Genomic DNA, 21,126 nt, shown 5'->3' with positions numbered 1-21,126 from the left:
TGGATTCAAAGACAAGGGGGGCTGCGATTTTGATCAACAAGCGGGTGGCGTTTGAGGCAGGGAGGATAGTCTTGGATGTGGGAGGTCGATATATCATGGTTAGTGGCAAGCTGCAGGGGATGAAGGTAGTGCTGGTCAACGTATACGCGCCAAATTGGGACGATGGGGATTTTATAAAGAGGGTACTGGGGAAGATTCCGGACCTGGATTCGCACATGCTGATTATGGGTGGGAATTTCAACATGGTTGAACGGCCTGGACAGGTCATGCTCGAGAACGGGCAAGGTGCCAGCAATGGCAAAGGAGCTGAAAGGGTTCATGGAGCAGATGGGGGGTTGGGTCCGTGGAGATTTAGGCAGCCGAGGGCCAAGGAATTTTCTTTCTTCTCCCACTGTCACAAGGTGTATTCCCAGATAGATTTCTTTGTTGTGGGCAGGGCCCTGTTGGCGGGGGTGGTGGACACGGGTTATTCGACGATTACGGTCTCGGACCATGCTCCGTACTGGGTGGAGCTGCAGGTCAGTATGGATAGTAAGCAGCGCCCGCAATGGAGATTGGATGTGGGGCTGTTGGCGGACGAAGCGGTCTGCGAGAGGTTGAGGAAGTGCATGCTGAACTACCTGCAGGTAAAACGACACGGGGAAGGTCTCAGCAGCGGTGGTCTGGGAAGCGCTGAAGGCAGTGGTGAGAGGAGAGCTGATCTCGACCCGGGCTCACAGGGACAGGACGGAGAGGGCAGAGACGGACCGACTGGTAAGAGAGATCCTACGAGTGGATAGGAGATATGCGGAGGCTCCAGAGGCACGGCTATTAAGGGAATGCCAGAGGCTGCAGGCGGAATTTGGTTTGTTAACTACAGGAAGGGCAGTGGAGCAGCTCAGGAAAGTAAAGGTGGCGATCTACGAGCATGGGGAGAAGGCCATAGGATGCTTGCACAGCAGCTCAGAAAGAGGGAGGTAGCTAGGGAAATAGGGAAAGTTGTTGACGGGGATGGGAACTTAGTTGGGGACTCGGCGGGGGTGAGCAAGACTTTTCGGGATTTCTATAGTAGGTTGTACAGATCGGAGCCCCCTGGGGGGCCGGAGGGGATGAGGCACTTCTTGAATGGGCTGACTTTCCCGAAGGTGGACGGGGGGCTGGTAGAAGGGCTGGGGGCCCGGTCGGGCTGGAGGATATAGTGGAGGGCTTGAAGGACATGCAGTCGGGGAAGGCCCCAAGCCAAATGGGTACCCAGTCGAGTTCTATAAAAAGTTCTCCGGAATACTGGGGCCGGTACTGTTGAAGGTCTTTAATGAGGCCAAGGGGAGACGGGTTTTACCCCAGACGATGTCACAGGCCATGATCTCGCTCATTTTGAAAAGGGACAAGACCCGGAGCTGTGCGGTTCTTATAGGCCGATATCCTTGTTGAACGTGGATGCCAAACTTCTGGCCTCTAGGATTGAGGACTGTGTACCGGACGTTATAGGGGAGGACCAGACAGGGTTTGTTAAGGGTAGGCAGCTGGGGGCCAATGTAAGAAGGCTGCTCAATGTGATCATTTTTAAAAAATAATAATTTAGAGTACCCAATTAATGTTTTCCAATTAAGGGACAATTTAGCGTGTTCAATCCACCCACCCTGCACATCTTTGGGTTGTGGGGGTGAAACACATGCAAACACGGGGAAAATGTGCAAACTCAATGTGATCATGATGCCCCCGGAAGGTAGGGAAGCTGAAGTGGTGGTTGCGATGGACGCGGAAAAAGCTTTCGACTGGGTGGTCTCTAGAGGATGGATAGGGGAGGGGAGCGTCTCGGCCATTTTTAGAGAGCTTATGGGTTCGGAGGAGACGCAAACCGAGGAGCTGAAGTGGGAGGAGGAGCTGGGGGGTGGGAGATAGAGGAGGGCCTTTGGGCGGACGCGTTAGGAAGGGTCAATGCTACCGCAACATGTGCGAGGCACAGCCTGATCCAATTTAAGGTTGTTCACCGGGCGCACATGCCAGTGGCCCGGATGAGCAGGTTTTTTGGGGTGGAGGACAGGTGTGCGAAGTGTGCGGGGGGGGGGGGGGGGGGGAGGGGGGGCAGCGAACCCTGTCCACATGTTCTGGGCATGTCCAAAACTGAGGGGATTCTGGCAGGGGTTTGCCGACACCATGTCCACGGTATTGAATATAAGGGTGGCAATGAGTCCGGAGGTGGCGATTTTTGGGGTATTGCAGGACCCGGGAATCCAGGAGGAGAAAGAGGCAGACGTTCTGGCCTTTGCTTCCCTGGTAGCCCGGAGGTGTATATTGCTGGCGTGGAGGGACTCGAAGCCCCCGAAATCGGAGGCCTGGCTTTCAGACATGGCTGGCTTCCTCTGCCTGGAGAAAATTAAGTTCGCTATGAGAGGATCTCAGCTGGGGTTGGCCCAGAGGTGGCAACCATTTGTCGACTTCCTTGCAGAGAACTAATCATCAGCAGAAAGAGGGGGGGGGGGGGGCGGTAGGCTAGCGTAGGTTAGGAGGGTAAGCAATGGCAAGCCTGTGGGAGAGGGTGGTGGAATTTGCACTATGTATATATTTCTCTTATTATTTATATTGTTGATTTTGTTGCTGTTAATATGCCAAAGAAATACCTCAATAAAATGTTCATTAAAAATAAATGAGGGATTTGTATACATTGTGGCGGATTGTAAATCTGAGACACTGAGAGACCCAGAGCCAATGTTGTTGAGTGAGGAGTGGGAGGGGGAGGTGATGGGTGACTGTGAGTTGATGTGGAATAGAACAAAAGCCTTGAATTTGAGACCAGTCTTCCCGGTTCTGGGTCACTGTCTGTGTGAAGTTTGCGCATTCTCCCAGTGTTTGCTTGGGTTTCACCCCCACAACCCAAAAATGTGCACGGTAGGTGGATTGGCCATGCTAAATTGCCCCTTTAATTGGAAAAAATGAATTGGGTACTCTAAATTTAGAAAAAAAAAAATTTAAATCTATGGAAACAGATGAAAGTCTGCTTTGGTGCACCACTAGATGTGGAAAGAGAATGCACGCAACATTCACAACCAGGTAGATGAATTGATGGCACAAATAGAAGTAAGCTGGTAAAATCGGAGAAGTGGCTGCAGGTTGACCAAGGCTGGGAACTGAAAGTTCAAGGGTACTTCACATTCAGGAAAGATATGAATAAAGGTGGGGTTGCATTGTTAATAAAGGGTGGGATCCGTACATTAGTGAGACAGGATCTTAGATCAGAAGATCAAGATGTAGAATCAGTTTGCATGGAGCTAAGAAACAGTAAGGAGCAGAAGTTGTTTATAGGCATCCAAATAGTAGTGGCAATGGATACATCAGGAAATTAGAGATGCATGTAACAAAGGTAACACAGTAATCATGGGTGACTTCAATCTATACATAGACTGGGTAAACATTAGCATTAATGCTAATATATTCCTAAATGTATGCAAGATGGTTTTCTAGAATAGTTTATTGAGGAGCCAATTGGAGAACGGGCCTTTTTAAATTCAATATTGTACGATGAGAAAGGGCTAATTAATAATCACATTGTGAAGGAACCTTTAAGAGGAGGGACCATAATATGTTAGAATTTTGAAAGTGATGCAGTTCAATCTAAAACTGGGTCTTTAATCTCAACAAAGGAAACTATGAAGGTATGAGAGGCAAGTTAGCTGAGGTGTATTGGGGAATTACATTCCAAGTATGATGGTAGATAGGCAATGGCTGGCATTTAAAGAAACAAAACATGGTTTTCAGAGAGATTCCATTCCTTAAAGCCAATAGGAAAAGAGATCCAACCATGACTAACAAGGGAAGTTAGATCAAAGGAAGAGGCTTATAAAGTTGCCAAAAAATTTGGTGAGCTTGTGGATTGGGAGTTCTTTAAAATTCAGCACAGGTGAACCAAGAGATTGATAAAGCAGACCCACACAGACAAAGGGAGAATGTGTGAACTCCACAAGAACAGTGACCCGTTGTCGGGATCGAATCCGGATCCTCAGCGCCGTGAGGCAGCAGTGTTAACCACTGCGCCACCAGGTTGCCCTGGGATGCCATTTTTAAATACTGCTCCGATCTCTCAGCACCCCCTCGGACACCCTATCCCGGCCTCTGGGTCCCCCCCCCACTGCCCCAAGTTACCGCTTAAGGGGTCTTGAATCATCCCACCTCTTAAGGTCAGGGCACCCCGAGCCCACTCCCTGGCACGGGCAACCTGGGCGAGCGGAGCTACCCACTGTTCAAAACGAGGCAATGTGCGGCCTCAGCCTCCGTTCAGGCCCCTTGTTCAACGCAAGTCGCGTTGAATAGACATGTGTCTCGGCATTGCGAGTGCCGGGAAAGAGGCAACTAAGCGCGCTCGCCAGGGGACTTTGTTGCCTTTTGGGAGAATCGCGCCCTAAGTGTTGTTTGATAGCGGTGGGAAACTCCCTGCAAAACCTATCACAAATGAACTTCGAAACTTTTCCATTAAATTCCGCCCGAGATGTCAGCCTTTATTGCAAGGGGATTTGAGTACAGATTTCAGGATTTTTGCTGAAGTTATAGAGTCTCGGTGAGATCACACCTGGAATATTGTGTGCCTTTTTGGCCTCCTTACCTAAAGAACGATATACTGACCATAGGGGGTGTGCAATTAAGATTCACGACTAATCCCATGGGTGGATTGTCCCATGAGGAAAGATTGAGGAGTCAGGGCCTGTATTCTCTAGATCAGTGGTGGGCAACCTGCGGCCCGGGACCCACCCTGGACCAATCTGGGTTCTGAGTGCGTCCCCAGGAGACATTTTGTTGACTGTCACCCATGCGCAGGGTTTCCCCATTCCGCTGATTTTCATCCGTGTCGGTTTTTTTCCTGCTGGTATGACTGAAGTGATTTGCACATAAAGCAAGAGGCGGCACGGTGGCACAGTGGGTTAGCCCTGCTGCCTCACGGCGCCGAGGTCCCAGGTTCAATCCCGGCTCTGGGTCACTGTCCGTGTAGAGTTTGCAAATTCTCCCCGTGTTTGCGTGCGTCTCACCCCCACAACCCAAAGATGTGCAGGGTAGGTGGATTGGCCGCGCTAAATTGCCCCTTAATTGGAAAAAATGAATTGGGTACTCTAAATTTATTTTTTAAAATAAAGCAAGTGCAAGTGAAGTGAGGTGTGTGCTGACGCTCACAACATAGATTGAACACACAGCTCTCAGTCAGTGTCCAAAGTGTAAATGTTTCTTTTATTTTTGCCATTTGAAGTTGATGACAGTTCTATTAATATAGCATTGTCTATAACTCGTTATGAAATATTTGGTGTGTATTAAATATATTTCATCTTATTCATGGGGTCATGGTTAGTGAACAAGCTCGATTTTGGTCTTGCGGCCCACTGAAATGAAGGACAGCCAATCATACAACCCCCTCTCTACCCGAGGATGCCCGTCACTGGTATAGAGTTTAAAAGAAGGAGGGGTGATCTCATTGAAGTGTGCAAAATTTTTATAGGGTTCGGTAGGATAGTTGCAGAAAGCCTATTTCCCCTGGCTGGAGGGAATCTCGAACCAGAGAACACAGTCTCAGAGTAAGAGGTAGATCATTTAGGACTGGGATGAGGAGGAATTTCTTTACTCAGAGGGAGGTGAAACGTTTGAATTCTATACCCCAGAGGGCTATGGAGGCTCAGTCATTGAGTATGTTCAAAGCCGAGGTCGAAACATCTCTAGGCATCAAGGGATATGGGGATTATGCAGGAAGATGGTCATAGATCATAGAATTTACAGTGCAGAGGGAGGCCATTGGGCCCATCGAGTCAGCACCGGCCCTTGGAAAGAGCTCCCTACTTAAGCCCACACCTCCACCCTATCCCGGTAGCCCAGTAACCCCACCTAACCTATTTGGACACTAAGGATAATTTAGCATGGTCAATCCACCTAACCTCCACATCTTTGGACAGTGGAAGAAAACCGGAGAACCAGGAGGAAACCCACGCAGACACGGGGAGAACGTGCAGACTCCGCACAGACAGTGACCCAATCCGGGAATTGAACCTGGGACAGGTGTGATCTAATTAAATGGCAGGGTAGGCTGGAGGGGCCAAATGGCCTACCCCTACTCTTATGCACCTTCTTTCCTAAAGTGCGGTGCCCAGAATTGGACACAATACTCTAGTTGGGCCAAACCAGTGTTTTGAGAGAGTTTATCGTAACTTCCGTGCTTTTGTTTTCTGTACCCCTATTTCTAAAGCCCAGGATCCTGTATGCCCTATTATCCACTTTCTGAACCTGTCCTGCCACCTTCAATGATTTGTACAAATATACCCCACATCCCCTTACTTTTGCATCCCCTTTAGAATAATAACCTTTATTTTATATTGTCTCTCTTTGATCTTCTTACTAGAATGAATCGCCACACACCTTTCTGCATCAAATTTCATCTGCCACATATCTGTCCATTCCACGAGTCCTATCTATGTCCTCTTGAAATTTAATACGATCCTACTCTTCGGAGATTTGTGCGATCTGCAAATTTTAATTCCCCCAAGGTCTAGGTCGTGACTATGTGCCAAGAAAAGTCGGGGTCCAAATACTGCCCCCTCCCTTTGAATGATAAATCAAAAGTGACACTGTTCGAGTTTATATTCCATTACAGAACAGTACATTTGTCATCTGATGGTTACTAGGGCTCCTGATTGCACTATCTATCTTTGACATCTGGAGCCTTGAACGTCAAAGGGGAAAAGGTAGCAAGAAATAAGCTTGAAGGCTCCAAAACGTAAATTCCATTAGTCTTATCTTGTACTACAGGCCAGAGTGTATGTAAATTTTGGATTACACTTTCCATTTGGCTACTTTTTGCATTGGAGAAAGGTGGATCCTGGGGGGCATTGTTTGGACTTCTGATTCTCTTGGCACATATTAATGACCTAAATTTGGGCGCAATTTCAAACTTGTCACAGGACAGTATGTAACTTCAAGGTCATGTTTGTCAGCTGGCTTCAGTTTCCAGGGTGTTGGGCCTTGCCCCTTTCCCCCAACCCCAGGGTAATAGGCTATGATGCTAACTAAAGCTCGATTTTGCCCAGCTCACCTGATAATACAGCATTGGTCCTCCCTATTCTTCCTCAGGTTGAAGTAGCAGTTGTCCGCAATGGCAAAGATGTGAGGGGGCAGATCTCCAATGCGCCTCTTTGTGTAGAGATTAATATGCTCAGTGGTGTACAATGGGAGCAGTTGATAGGGATTCACAGCCACCAGGATAGAGCCGGTGTAGGTCTGAGAAAGGGTGAAAAACAAAAAGTCTTGAAATAGGTCACTCTTGCGTTGAGGCATGTTGGATTCCCCCCATCTGCAGTCCAGCTCCCGGCAATGACTCTGACACTGTGGTGCTCACCTGGCAACAGAAGGTTGGATAGAAGGCTGGATTTATAACTGACACTCTGACACATCGGCATACAATTAGCAGTCTGGATGAGCGGGGCCATGACAGGATCTCGCCTGTGACAGGATTCACATGTGAGAGGATCTGCCCATGATCTGATGTGGCTTTAACAGTAACTGCCATTGACAGGACCTACCCATGACAGGACCCACTCATGGCAGAACCCACTATTTCAGCACCCACCATAACATGACCCACCCGTGACAGGACATACCCATGACAGGACCCACCTGTGACAAGATCCACTCATGACAGGAACCACCATAATAGGACCTACCATAACATGACCCACCTGTGACAGGACATACCCATGACAAAACCCTGTGATAGGACCCTCTCATGTCAGGACCCACTATGACAGCACCCAGCACGACAACACCCACCATAACATGACCCACCTGTGACAGGATATACCCGTGATATGCCCCACCTGCGACAAGACCCACTCACAACAGGACCCACCATGACAGGACCCACCCATGAACTGATCTACTTGTGACAGGGTCCACCTGTGATAGGATCCACCTGTGGCAGGACCCATCCGTGACAGGAACCACCTATGTCAGGAACCAGCTGTGACAGGATCCACCCGTAATTGAATCCACCTGTGACAGCATCCACAGTGACAGGTTCCACCTGTGACAGGATCCACCCATGAATGAATCCACCTGCAACAGGATCCAGCTGTGACAGGAGCCACAGTGACAGGATCCACCTGTGACAGGATCCACCTGTGACAGGATCCACCCATAATTGAATCCACCTATGTCAGGAACCAGCTGTGACAGGATCCACCCATAATTGAATCCACCTATGTCAGGAACCAGCTGTGACAGGATCCACCCATAATTGAATCCACCTGTGACAGCATCCACAGTGACAGGTTCCACCTGTGACAGGATCCACCCATGAATGAATCCACCTGCAACAGGATCCAGCTGTGACAGGAGCCACAGTGACAGGATCCACCTGTGACAGGATCCACCTGTGACAGGATCCACCCATAATTGAATCCACCTGTGACAGGATCCAGCTGTGACAGGATCCACCCATGAATGAATGCGCCTGCAACAGGATCCACTTGTGACCGGATTCACAGTGACATATCCACCTGTGACTGAATCTACCCATGACTGAATCTATCTGTGACATAATCCACCCATGACACGATCCACCCGTGACATGGAACCATCCGTGACAGGATCCACTTCTGAGATGATCCAATCGTGACAGGATCCACCTGTGACGTAGATTCACCTGTGACAGGATCTGCCTAGTATAGAATTCAGAAATTAGGGGCACAGTGGTTAGCACTGCAGCCTCACGGCACCGAAGTCCCAGGTTCGATCCCGGCTCTGGGTCACTGTCCGTGTGGAGTTTGCACATTCTCCCTGTGTTTGCGTGGGTTTCGCCTCCACAAGGCAAAGATGTGCAGGGTAGGTGGATTGGCCATGCTAAATTGCCCCTTAATTGGAAAAAATGGATTGGGACTCTAAATTATTATTTTTTTAAAGAATTCAGAAATGATAAAACATGTCTATGATGGAAGCCGCCAGATTCCCAATTCCTTTAAAGTCAGTGGAAAAGAGAATTTGTTGGGAGCTGCTTGATGTTATACTTGATGTTATAATGGCTTTCTACTTTGTGTTCCCAGTTGAGAATTATCAAGGAATCTGTCACTCATATATGAGCCAAAGGTTGCCTCAATAACATTGTTAACTGCTGTCCTCAGCCCATCCATCACTGGAACCCTCATCCCCTCATTCATCCAGACTCGATTACTCTAATAGATACTCCTTGTTCCCGGCCTATCCAGGGCCCCTCCCAGAACTCCTTTACCGATACGTTGATGACTATTTTGGTGCCGCTTCATGCTCTCGTCCGGACCTGGAGAAATTCATCAACTTCGCTTCCAGTTTCCACCCCTCCATCACTTTCACCTGGTCCATCTCAGACACTTCCCTTCCCTTCCTTGATCTTTCTGTCTCCATTTCCGGCAATAGACTATCTACTAATATCCACCACAAGCCCACTGACTCCCACAGCTGTAAGGATTCCATCCCTTTCTCTCAACTCCTTCGCCTCCGTCGCATTTGTTCCGATGCTGCCGCTTTCCAAAATGGTGCTTCGAAAATGTGTTCCTTCTTCCTCAACCGTGATTTCCCACCTACAGTTGTGGACAGGGCCCTCAACAGTGTGCGGTCCATCTCCCGCTCCACTACCCTCGCCCCATCCACTCCCTCCCAGAACAAGGATAGAGACCCCCTCGTTCTCACATTTCATCCCACCAGCCTCTGTATGCAAAGCATAATCCTCCGCCATTTTCGCCAACTCCAGCGTGATGCCACCACCAACACACCTTCCCTTCACTCCCTCTGTCAGCATTCCGCAGAGACTGTTCCCTCCGAGACAATCTAGTCCACTCTTCCACCATACCTAGTACCTCTCCCATCACCCATGGTACCTTCCCATGCAATCGCAGAAGGTGTAACACCTGCCCCTTTACCTCTTCCCAAGCCGAAAACACTCATTCCAAGTTAAGCAGCATTTCACTTGCATCTCTTCAAATTTGGTCTACTGCATTCGCTGCTCCCAATGTGGTCTCCTCTATATCGGAGAGACCAAACGCAGACTGGGTGATCGCTTTGCTGAGCATCTTCGGTCTGTGCGCATTCAGGACCCTGATTTCATAGAATTTACAGTGCAGAAGGAGGCCATTCGGCCCATCGAGTCTGCACCGGCTCTTGGAAAGAGCAACCTACCCAAGATCCACACCTCCACCCTATCCCCATAACCCAGCAACCCCACCCAACACTATGGGAAATTTTGGTCACTAAGGGCAATTTAGCATGGCCAATCCACCTAACCCGCACATCTTTGGACTGTGGGAGGAAACCGGAGCACCCGGAGGAAACCCACGCACACACGGGGAGGATATGCAGACTCCGCACAGACAGTGACCCAAGCCGGAATCGAACCTGGTACCCTGGAGCTGTGAAGCAATTGTGCTATCCACAATGCTACCGTGCTGCCCCTAACATGCAGCAGCATATTCGAAGCATCATTTCTCCTGTGGGTGAACTTACATAGATGATGTTCTCTTGATATCGGATGAGGAGGTTGTGCAAAATGCCTGCTTCGTTCAGGTCCCCGATTCGGATCATGTCATCCACTCCTTTCACTGAGGTGGGGTGCATGGGACGCACACTGTTAATATTTGATGCATCAATCCACTGCTCCTAAAAGCAGAACAGATACCACTGTCAAATCAGGCACTCATTACTGCATATAAAGAATTACCCCTGTACATAATACTGTGTGTGTGTGTGTGTGTGTGTGTGTGCGCACGCGCATAGGTTCTTCATGAAGGCCCTGACATCTCAACCTTGCCCCTCTCCTGAGGTATGGTGATCTTCAAGTGAAATCACTAGTCAGCTCTCTGCCTCAAAGGGGAAAGCAGCTTATGGTGGTCTGGGACGATGGCAACTTTATCTTGGGGGTCAGTTTTGCTCAGTGGGTTAGACAGCTGATTTCTGATGCAGTGCGAGACTAACAGTGAGGGTTCAATTCCAGTACCGGCTGAGGTTATTCATAAAGGCCCCTGATGTGTTGGGTGCTCTCGATCCGTGGAACACATACAGGCCACCAACACTTGAAATAGTACAACACTAGTTTATCAAGTTAGAAACTGTTGAACATACTTCCACTGTGGGTTAACACGATGTTAGATTAAACTAAAGACCTATGCCTGTCCTAATTTGGACGAGGCGTTCATCCGTGGCAGGTAGATTGGAGGCCACGAAGGCCACATGGGCGTCAACCTGGCAGACAAATCCCATTGGGTCACATGGAGTATTGACTGCCCTGGAGAGAGCATCAGCAATGATGAGGTCTTTGCCTGGGGTGTATACCAGCTGGAAGTCGTATCGCCGGAGCTTGAGAAGAATACGCTGGAGGCGAGGTGTCATGTTTTTCAAGTCTTTCTGCATTATATTGACCAGCGGGCGATGGTCGGTCTCGACGGTGAATTGAGGAAGTCCGTACACATAATCGTGAAACATAACAACACCGGTCAGAAGGCCCAGGCACTCCTTTACTATCTGCGCGTAGCGCTGCTCCGTGGGGGTCATCGCACGTGACGCATATGCAACGGGGGCCCATGATGAGGCCTCATCACGTTGAAGGAGCACTGCCCCAATGCCGGATTGACCGGCATCGGTCGAAATTTTGGCCTCCTTTGCTGGATCAAAGAAAGCTAAGACCGGGGCCATGGTCAGTTTTGCCTTGAGTTCTCTCCATTAGCGCTCGTGGGCAGGGAGCCATTGGAAGTCTGTCGTCTTCCTGACCAGGTTCCTGAGAGCCGTGGTATGAGAGGCGAGGTTAGGGATGAATTTCTCTTAAAAATTGACCATACCCAGAAATCGGAGGACCGCCTTCTTGTCCTCTGGCGTTTTCATAGCTGTGATGGCAGCTACCTTGTCCGCATCCGGCTGCACACCCAATTGGAAGATGTGGTCCCCGAGGAACTTGAGCTCTGTCTGACCAAAAGAGCATTTGGCCCTGTTGAGGCGGAGGCCATGCTCATGTATACGTCTCAATACGCGCTGGAGGCGACTGACATGCCCCTGCGGGGTGGTGGAACAAATGATTATGTCATCGACATAGACGCGAACACCTTCAATACCTTCCATCATTTGTTCCATAATCCTATGGAACACTTCTGATGCAGAGATGATCCCAAACAGCATCCTGTTGTAACAATATCTTCCAAAGGGGGTGTTAAATGTGCAGAGTTTCCTGCTGGGTTTATCGAGCTGGAGTTGCCAGAATCCTTTTGAGGCGTCGAGTCTGGTGAAGAGCTTGGCGCGAGCCATCTCGCATGTGATCTCTTCGCGCTTGGGAATTGGATAATGCTCCCTCATGATATTGCGATTGAGATCCTTGGGATCAATGCAAATTCTCAATTTGCCGGAAGGCTTTTTTACACATACCATGGAACTGACCCAGTCGGTCGGCTCTGTGACTTTGGAAATCACTCCTTGGTTCTGGAGGTCCTGCAGCTGCTGCTTGAGGCAGTCCTTAAGGGGTGCTGGGACCCTGCGAGGTGCGTGCACCACAGGCATGGCATTCGGTTTTAATAAGATCTTGTAGGTGTACGGGAGCGTGCCCATGCCCTCGAAGACGTTGTGGTACTGGTTGATAATGGCGTCGAGCTGCGACCTGAAGTCAGTGTCCTGAAGGCAAACGCGTCAGCAGGAGAGTGAGAGCTTCAACAGCTTGCATGCCTGCGCGCCAAGCAGGGAGGCTTTCGAGGAGCCCACGATTTCAAAGGGAAGGATGGCTTTGCGCGACCTGTGCGTCACTTCAAGTTGGCATGAGCTGCTGGCAGCAATGGCATTGCCATTATAATCTAATAGCTGGCAGGCTGATGGCAGGATGGCTGGTTTGACACAAAGGCTTTGGAGGTCAGACCACACAATGAGATTGGCGGAGGCACCGGTGTCCAGGCGGAATCGTATTTGGGACCGGTTGACCGTAAGGGTGGCACACCACTCATCGTCCGGATCGATGATGTATACCGATAGAGGCTGGATTCTTTGCTTCGGGGACACCCTGTTTTTTGTAATGATACCGACTCGAAGAGGCGCCTTCGGGTCCTCGGTGTCAATATCGGGCAGCAGGTCCGAATCGGGCTCGGTGACCGTGGGTTGAATGGCCCAGGCATTCCTGCGAGGCTGGCTGGAGCGACGAGAGTTGGCAGGCTGAGCTGATCTGCATAAAGCAGCAGTGGCCAGGTTTGCCACATCTCAGGCATCGTCGGGATTTGGCAGGACATTGCCGCTTTAAGTGGGCGAAGCCACAGTTGCCGCACATTGTCGCGTCAGTACGTTCGCTGTGCCACTGCGCATGCGCGGTGCGGTCGTACATGGTGCGCGCCTGCGCAGTACGTTCGTCGACGTCGCCGTCCCTCGTTCGGTGCGCACAAGTGTGGGAGTCCGTGAAAAGCGCGTGAAATGGCCGCCCTCATCCAGGCTGAGGCCCTGGAGTTGCTCGATTGTTTGGACCCGTTCTGCCTCTTGGAGACCTTGCAGCGCTGTTTCAGCCGCTTGGATGTGGGAATACCGACTGGTGGCGTGTTCGTGTAGCACGCAGGTCTCGATGGCAGTCGCTAGGGTGAGCTGCTTTACCTTGAGGAGCTGCTGGCGTAGGGGGTCCGACTGAACACCGAAAACGATCTGGTCGCGTATCATGGAGTCGGGGGTGGGCCCGTAATTACAGGACTGCGCAAGGATGCGGAGGTGGGTGAGAAAGGACTGGAAAGGTTCATCCTTACCCTGCAAACGCTGTTGGAATACATAGCGCTCAAAACTTTCATTCACCTCGATGTCGCAGTGACTGTCAAACTTAAGGAGGACCGTCTTGAATTTTGATTTATCTTCTTCATCAGCAAAGGTGAGAGAATTGAAAATGTGGATGGCATGTTCCCCGGCCAGGGATAGGAAGAGAGCGATCCTCCTGGTGTCTGAGCCAGCTTCCCGGTCTGTGGCTTCAAGGTTGAGCTGGAAGCGTTGTTTGAATATCTTCCAGTTGGCCCCTAGGTTACCGATGATGCGGAGCGGCGGCGGCGGGCGGACACTGTCCATTTTGCAGGATGGCAGTATGCTGGTGGCAGGCAGATAACTTGCAGGTAGGTCTAAGAAGTTCTAACATCCCTCAACTACTGGTACCATGATGTGTTGGGTGCTCTGGATCCGTGGAACACACACAGGCCACCAACACTTAAAATAGTGCAACACATTTTATTAAGTTAGAAACTGTTGAACATACTTTCACTGTGGGTTAACACGATGTTAGATTAAACTAAAGACCTATGCCTGTCCTAACCAGTCTATGCACTCAGCACATGGTGAGGATCTGTGCTGTAAGCTGTAAGCTCTGTCCTTCTGAGAGGCTGCATCCCGAATGAGCGGGAACTCTGATGCCCTCTGTCTTTATAGTGCGTGTGCTCTAACTGGTGATTGGCTGCGGTGTTGTGTGTGTTGATTGGTCTTGCTGTGTGTCCATCAGTGTGTGTGTCTGCACTATGATATACTGGTGTGTATTATGACAGCCCCGCCTTCTTAACCTTGCCCCTCGTCTGTGGAGTGCTGATCCTCAGGTTAAATCATCACCAGTCAGCTCTCCCCCTTAAGGGAAAAGCAGCTTATGGCCATCAGCAACAATGATGAGTTTACCTTTACCTGTATATTTCTGAACATTTTGTTGCATTCGAGGGTTTTAACGCACCCCCCATCCCCCCGCCCATCTCCTAATAAATGTGAATGGGGATTGGGTGTACGCCAAACCAATAGGGTTGCCAACTGTGATTACATGTGCTCCTCAAGGTTTCATCACATGACTTTCCCCACGCTCGAACCCTTCGTTATCTGTCATCAGCGATGGTGGCTGTCCCTCGAAATCAAGGGTGACGATCCATCCTTGTGACAGATTGCTTTCCTACACCAATTAGACTCATTACCCAATTGGATAATACTTGACTATTAGCCACACCACCCTTTCCCTCTATTTTCAGTATTTTTATATTTGGGAATGTTCAAAGAAAATGACAATTTTTTAATGTCCCAATGGTTTTTCTCCAGGGTTGCACACAGTTGTGCCCTGGAGATTGATCTTCAATTCCTGGAGACTCCAAGCCAATCCTGGAGGGTTGGCAACCCAACAGACTGAGGAGGCTCAAGACACAGCTAAGGATGGAAGGCTTATTTAGATTTTCATGATTTGTTGCTCTGTTAGACCAGTGTTGACTCAGGGAATGGCTCCAAACATTGGAAGACTCCCCTCAAAAATGGAGCAGGGACAAAGTGACTTAAACAAGGAGGAGCATCACCTTAGCAAGGATGAGAATGAGTGTAGGCAATGTGTTGGTCACTCACCTTCCCTTCATCATCCAACAGCAGGACATTTCCAGAAACTACCTGCCTTATCACTGCTCCAATCGGTGCGTTGAATTCTCCACTTGTGTTGGTTTCGAACCACACGTGATTACCCTGCAAGCAGATGGCAGCATTACTCACGCTCTGACTCATAGACAAGTACAGTGTTACACAGCTGTCCTAAATGCACAATCAACACCAGTCTACAAATGACTGGCGGTGATGGCAGAGAATCTGTGCATCTGACCTTCCCCCATTTCCTATTTTAATACCCACTGATTTTGCTGAAAAGCAAAACGTGTTGTTGAATATTTTCCTCATGCGCTCATCAGGACAAATGCAAGAATGCCAAATTTCAAACAATTTATATGACAAGAGGAAAGGGCTGCCAATTGGTTGGCAAAACTACTCTGATTGGCTGACGCATCGCCATGGAGAATGCAAACTATAGGTTCCCCCAAGCTTCCTGGTCATTCAAAAAAGCTCAAGGCTTGAATGTATTATTTTTGTTTACAAATAATGGGTCCCAGTGTAGAATAGAAAACAATAAAGCTTTCAGCTATACTGAATAGCTTTCTAATGGGTGGCCATGTCTGCTATGTTAATGATTTGTCAATGTTAGGATACACAGGTTAAGGACATTTTTTAATTACGTACTTTGAGCGTAAATAAATGGGGGACAGCCAGGACTCTGGGGGTAGGAGAAGAGCTGTGAGACTGAACAAAGTCAATAAACCCTCTTGATAATGGAAGCCCTCTGCTCTCGACTTCTCCAAATGGCTTGAATCCTGTTTAATATGCTAAAGTAGTAACAGTGGAAGGTGTTACAAAGGCAATCAGGTCTCAACACCTACATCAAGAGTAATTTCTGGGCTATTGCTTTATCAAGGTAAGAAAGGTCGAGTGAAGTTTGCAAACTGAGAGTTAGTCCAAGGCAGCCTGAGTCTTGTTAGCCAAGACGGTAGTGTAAAACTCTTGTTATATGATCTCCTGCCATGTGGCGATCGAGCAACTAGTGGGAGATTGGGATGTTTCTTACTTCTGTAATCACAGGTGCCTCATATTACAGGGAAGCATCTGACCAAATTAGTCCAATCAAGTTTCACAATCCAGGGAAATACCTATCACCATCTGTCCAATCAGGTTTCACATTACAGGGAAAATCTTGACCTACCATACAGTGTAGGCTCCACTACACTAGCACAGAGGAATGACCCTCCGTTCCTATGGACTCTGCTGCTGAGACAAGTTTGGGCTTCAGAAAATCCTCCCACTCACCTAATCCACTGGCACACATGTGACAGTATATCCTTCTATCCATATCCGTACCCCACAGCTATTGATGACAGAGCAACCCACCTACTCCACCATTTGTACCGGTACATTAGCTCCATGCCCAAATCAACACTTTAGATTAATTCCAATGAACGGAAGGTAGTACAGACTTCAGGTGAAATGGACAGACCGATGCCAATAAAATTTAACACAGAGGAGAAAGAAGTGAACATTTTGGTTGGAAGGATGAGGTGAAGCAATATACAGTAGTGCTGGTTGTCCCTTTAAGGCAACATAGACCGAATGGTGATTGCTCCTTTCAGAGCAACATAGGCCATATGGTGAGGCCGTATGGTGATTGTCCCTTCAAGGGCAACAAAGGCCGTATGGTGATTGTCCATTTAAGGGCAACACAACAATAAAGGATGACATTCTAAACATTGTGTAGGATCAAGGCAATCTAGGAGTTATGAACACAATTCACTGAATGCAGCAGGATAATTGAAAATAACATCCCCTAATTCACAGTGAGGGATAACAGCTCCTAATTCACAGTGAGGGAAAACAGCCCATAATGCACAGTAAGGGACAACAGCCCCGAAATAACAGTGAGGGAAAACTGCCCCTAATTTGCAGTGAGGGATAACATCCCCTAAATTACTGTGAGGAATAATTGCCCCTAATTCACAGTGAGGAATAACAGCACCTCATTCACAGTGAGAGATAACAGCCCTTAATTCAAAGTGAGGGATAACAACCCTTAATTCACAGTGAGGGATAACAGCCCCTAATTCACAGTGAGGAATAACAGCCCCTAATTCACAGTGAGGAATAACTACCCCTAAGTCACAGTGAGGGATAACAGACCCTAATTCACAGTGTGGGATAGCAGCCCCTAATTCACAGTGTGCGATAGCAGCCCCTAATTCACAGTGCGGGATAACAGCCCCTAATTCACAGTGAGGGATAACAGCCCCGAATTTACAGTGAGGAATAACTGCCCGTAATTCACAGTGAGCGATAACACCCACAAATTCACAGTGAGGGATAACAACCCTTAATTCACAGCGAGGGATAACAGCTCCTAATTCACAGTGAGGGATAACAGTCCCTAATTCACAGTGAGGGATATTGCCCTGAATTTACAGTGAGGGTTAACAGCACCTAATTCACAGTGAGGGATAATAGCCCTAATCACAGTGAGGGATAACTGTCCCTAATTCACAGTGAGGGATAACTGCCATGAATTTACAGTGAGGGTTAACAGCACCTAATTCAGAGTGAGGGAAAACAGCCCGTAATTCACAATGAGGGATAACAGCCCCTAATTCAGAGTGAGGGATAACAGCCAGTAATTCACAATGAGGGATAACAGTCCCTAATTGACAGTGAGGGAAAACAGCCCCTAATTTGCAGTGAGGGATAACATCGACTTAATTACAGTGAAGAATAATTGCCCCTAATTCACAGTGAGGAATAACAGCACCTAATTCACAGTGAGGGATAACAGCCCGTAATTCACAGTGAGGGATAACAGCACCTAATTCACAGTGAGGGATAACAGTCCCTAATTTACCAAGAGGGATAACTGCCCCTAGTTCACAGAGAGGAATAACAGTCCCGAATTCACAGTGAGGAATAACTACCCCTAATTCACAGTGAGGGATAACAGTCCCTAATTCACAGTGAGGGGTAACAGCCCCTAATTCACAGTGAGGAATAACTACTCCAAATTCACAGTGAGGGATAACAGTCCCTAATTCACAGTGAGGAATAACTACCCCTAATTCACAGTGAGGGATAACAGCCCCTAATTCACAGTGAGCGATAACAGCCCCTAATTCACAGTGAGGGATAACAGCCCATAATTCACACTGAGGAATAACAGCCCCTAATTCACAGTGAGGAATAATAGCCCCTAATTCACAGTGAGGGATAACACCCCTAATTCACAGTGAGGGTTAACAGTCCCTAATTCACAGTGAGGGATAACAGCCCCTAATTCACAGTGAGGGATAACAGTCCCGAATTCACAGTGAGGGATAACAGCCCCTAATTCACAGTGAGGGATAACAGCCCCTAATTCACAGTGAGGAATAACAACCCTAAGTCACAGTGAGGGATAACAGTCCCTAATTCACAGTGAGGGATAACAGCCACTAATTCACAGTGAGGGATAACAGCCCCTAATTCACAGTGAGGGATAATGGCCCCTAATTCACAGTGGGGATAACAGACCCTAATTCACAGTGTGGGACAGCAGCCCCGAATTCACAGTGAGGAATAACTGCCCCTAATTCACAGTGAGGGATAACAGCCCCAAATTCACAGTAAGGGATAACAGCCCCTGATCCATAGTGAGGGATAGCAGCCCCTAATTCACAGTGAGGGATAACAGCCCCTAATTCACAGTGAGCGATAATAGCCCCTAATTCACAGTGAGGGATAACAGCCACAAATTCACAGTGAGGGATAACAGCCTCTGATCCATAGTGAGGGATAACAGCCCCTAATTCACAGTCAGGGATAATAGCCCCTAATTCACAGTGAGGGGTAACAGCCCCTAATTTACAGTGAGGAATAACAGCCCCTGATCCATAGTGAGGGATAACAGCCCCTAATTCACAGTGAGGGATAATAGCCCCTAATTCACAGTGAGGGGTAACAGCCCCGAATTCACAGTGAGGGATAACAGCCCCTGATCCACAGTGAGGGATAACAGCCCCTGATCCACAGTGAGGGATAACAGCCCCTAATTCACAGTGAGGGATAACAGCCCCTAATTCACAGTGAGGGATAACAGCCCCTAATTCACAGTGAGAGATAACAGCCCCTAATTCACAGTGAGGGATAATAGCCCCTAATTTACAGTGAGGGATAACAGCCCCTAATTCACAGTGAGGGGTAACAGCCCCTAATTCACAGTGAGGAATAACAGCCCCTGATCCATAGTGAGGGATAACTGCCCCTAATTCACCGTGAGGGGTAACAGCCCCTAATTCACAGTGAGGAATAACAGCCCCTAATTCACAGTGAGGGATAACAGCCCCAAATTCTCAGTGAGGGATAACAGCCCCTAATTCACAGTGAGGGGTAACAGCCCCTAATCACAGTGAGGGATAACAGCCCCTAATTCACAGTGAGGAATAACTACCCCAAATTCACAGTGAGGGATAACAGTCCCTAATTCACAGTGAGGAATAACTACCCCTAAGTCACAGTGAGGGATAACAGCACCTAATTCACAGTGAGGGATAATAGCCCCTAATTCACAGTGAGGAATAACAGCCCCTAATTCACAGTGAGGGATAACAGCCCCTAATTCACAGTGAGGGATAACAGCCCCTAATTCACAGTGAGGGATAACAGCCCCTAATTCACAGTGAGGGATAACAGTCCCTAATTCACAGTGAGGGATAACTGCCCTGAATTTACAGTGAGGGTTAACAGCACCTAATTCACAGTGAGGGATAATAGCCCTAATCACAGTGAGTGATAACTGTCCCTAATTCACCGTGAGGGATAACTGCCATGAATTTACAGTGAGGGTTAACAGCACCTAATTCAGAGTGAGGGAAAACAGCCCGTAATTCACAATGAGGGATTACAGTCCCTAATTGACAGTGAGGGAAAACAGCCCCTAATTTGCAGTGAGGGATAACATACACTTAATTACAGTGAAGAATAATTGCCCCTAATTCACAGTGAGGAATAACAGCACCTAATTCACAGTGAGGGATAACAGCCCCTAAATCACAGTGAGGGATAACAGTCCCTAATTTACCAAGAGGGATAACTGCCCTAGTTCACAGAGAGGAATAACAGTCCCGAATTCAAAGTGAGGAATAACTACCCCTAATTCACAGTGAGGGATAACAGTCCCAAATTCACAGTGAGGGGTAACAGCCCCTAACTCACAGTGAGGAATAACTACCCCAAATTCACAGTGAGGGATAACAGTCCCTAATTCACAGTGAGAAATAACTACCCCTAATTCACAGTGAGGGATAACAGACCCTAATTCACAGTGAGGGGTAACAGCCCCTAACTCACAGTGAGGAATAACTACCCCAAATTCACAGTGAGGGATAACAGTCCCTAATTCACAGTGAGAAATAACTACCCCTAATTCACAGTGAGGGATAACAGACCCTAATTCACAGTGTGGGATAGCAGTCCCTAATTCATAGTGTGCGATAGCAGCCCCTAATTCACAGTGCGGGATAACAGCCCGTAATTCACAGTGAGGAATAACAGCCCCTAATTCACAGTGAGGGATAACAGCCCCTAATTCACAGTGAGCGATAACAGCCCTAATTTAGAGTGAGGGATAACAGCCCCTAATTCACAGTGAGGAATAACAGCCCCGAATTCACAGTGAGGAATAACAGTCCCTAATTCACAGTGAGGGATAACACCCCTAATTCCCAGTGAGGGATAACAGTCCCTAATTCACAGTGAGGGATAACAGGCCCTAATTCACAGTGAGGGATAACAGTCCCTAATTCACAGTGAGGGATAACAGCC

General features: G+C 48.3%; 1 protein-coding gene across 1 annotated transcript in view; it reads right to left on the bottom strand.

Annotated features, from left to right (window-relative positions):
* The window catches only part of LOC140390031 (unconventional myosin-VIIa-like), a 251,412-nt gene that overhangs the window by 217,669 nt on the left and 12,617 nt on the right, over nucleotides 1-21,126 (bottom strand). The window contains exons 2-4 of the mRNA XM_072474875.1: nucleotides 15,325-15,438; nucleotides 10,477-10,629; nucleotides 7,040-7,224 (exon numbers count right to left, since the gene is read on the bottom strand). Coding sequence (XP_072330976.1) covers nucleotides 7,040-7,224; nucleotides 10,477-10,629; nucleotides 15,325-15,438 — 452 coding nt within the window. The remainder of the gene's footprint in view (nucleotides 1-7,039; nucleotides 7,225-10,476; nucleotides 10,630-15,324; nucleotides 15,439-21,126) is intronic.

This window comes from Scyliorhinus torazame, chromosome 14 (genome assembly GCF_047496885.1).
Source record: "Scyliorhinus torazame isolate Kashiwa2021f chromosome 14, sScyTor2.1, whole genome shotgun sequence".
NCBI lineage: Eukaryota > Metazoa > Chordata > Chondrichthyes > Carcharhiniformes > Scyliorhinidae > Scyliorhinus > Scyliorhinus torazame.
Note: the sequence above shows the minus strand (reverse complement) of the source record. Positions and strands in the feature narration are given on the sequence as shown.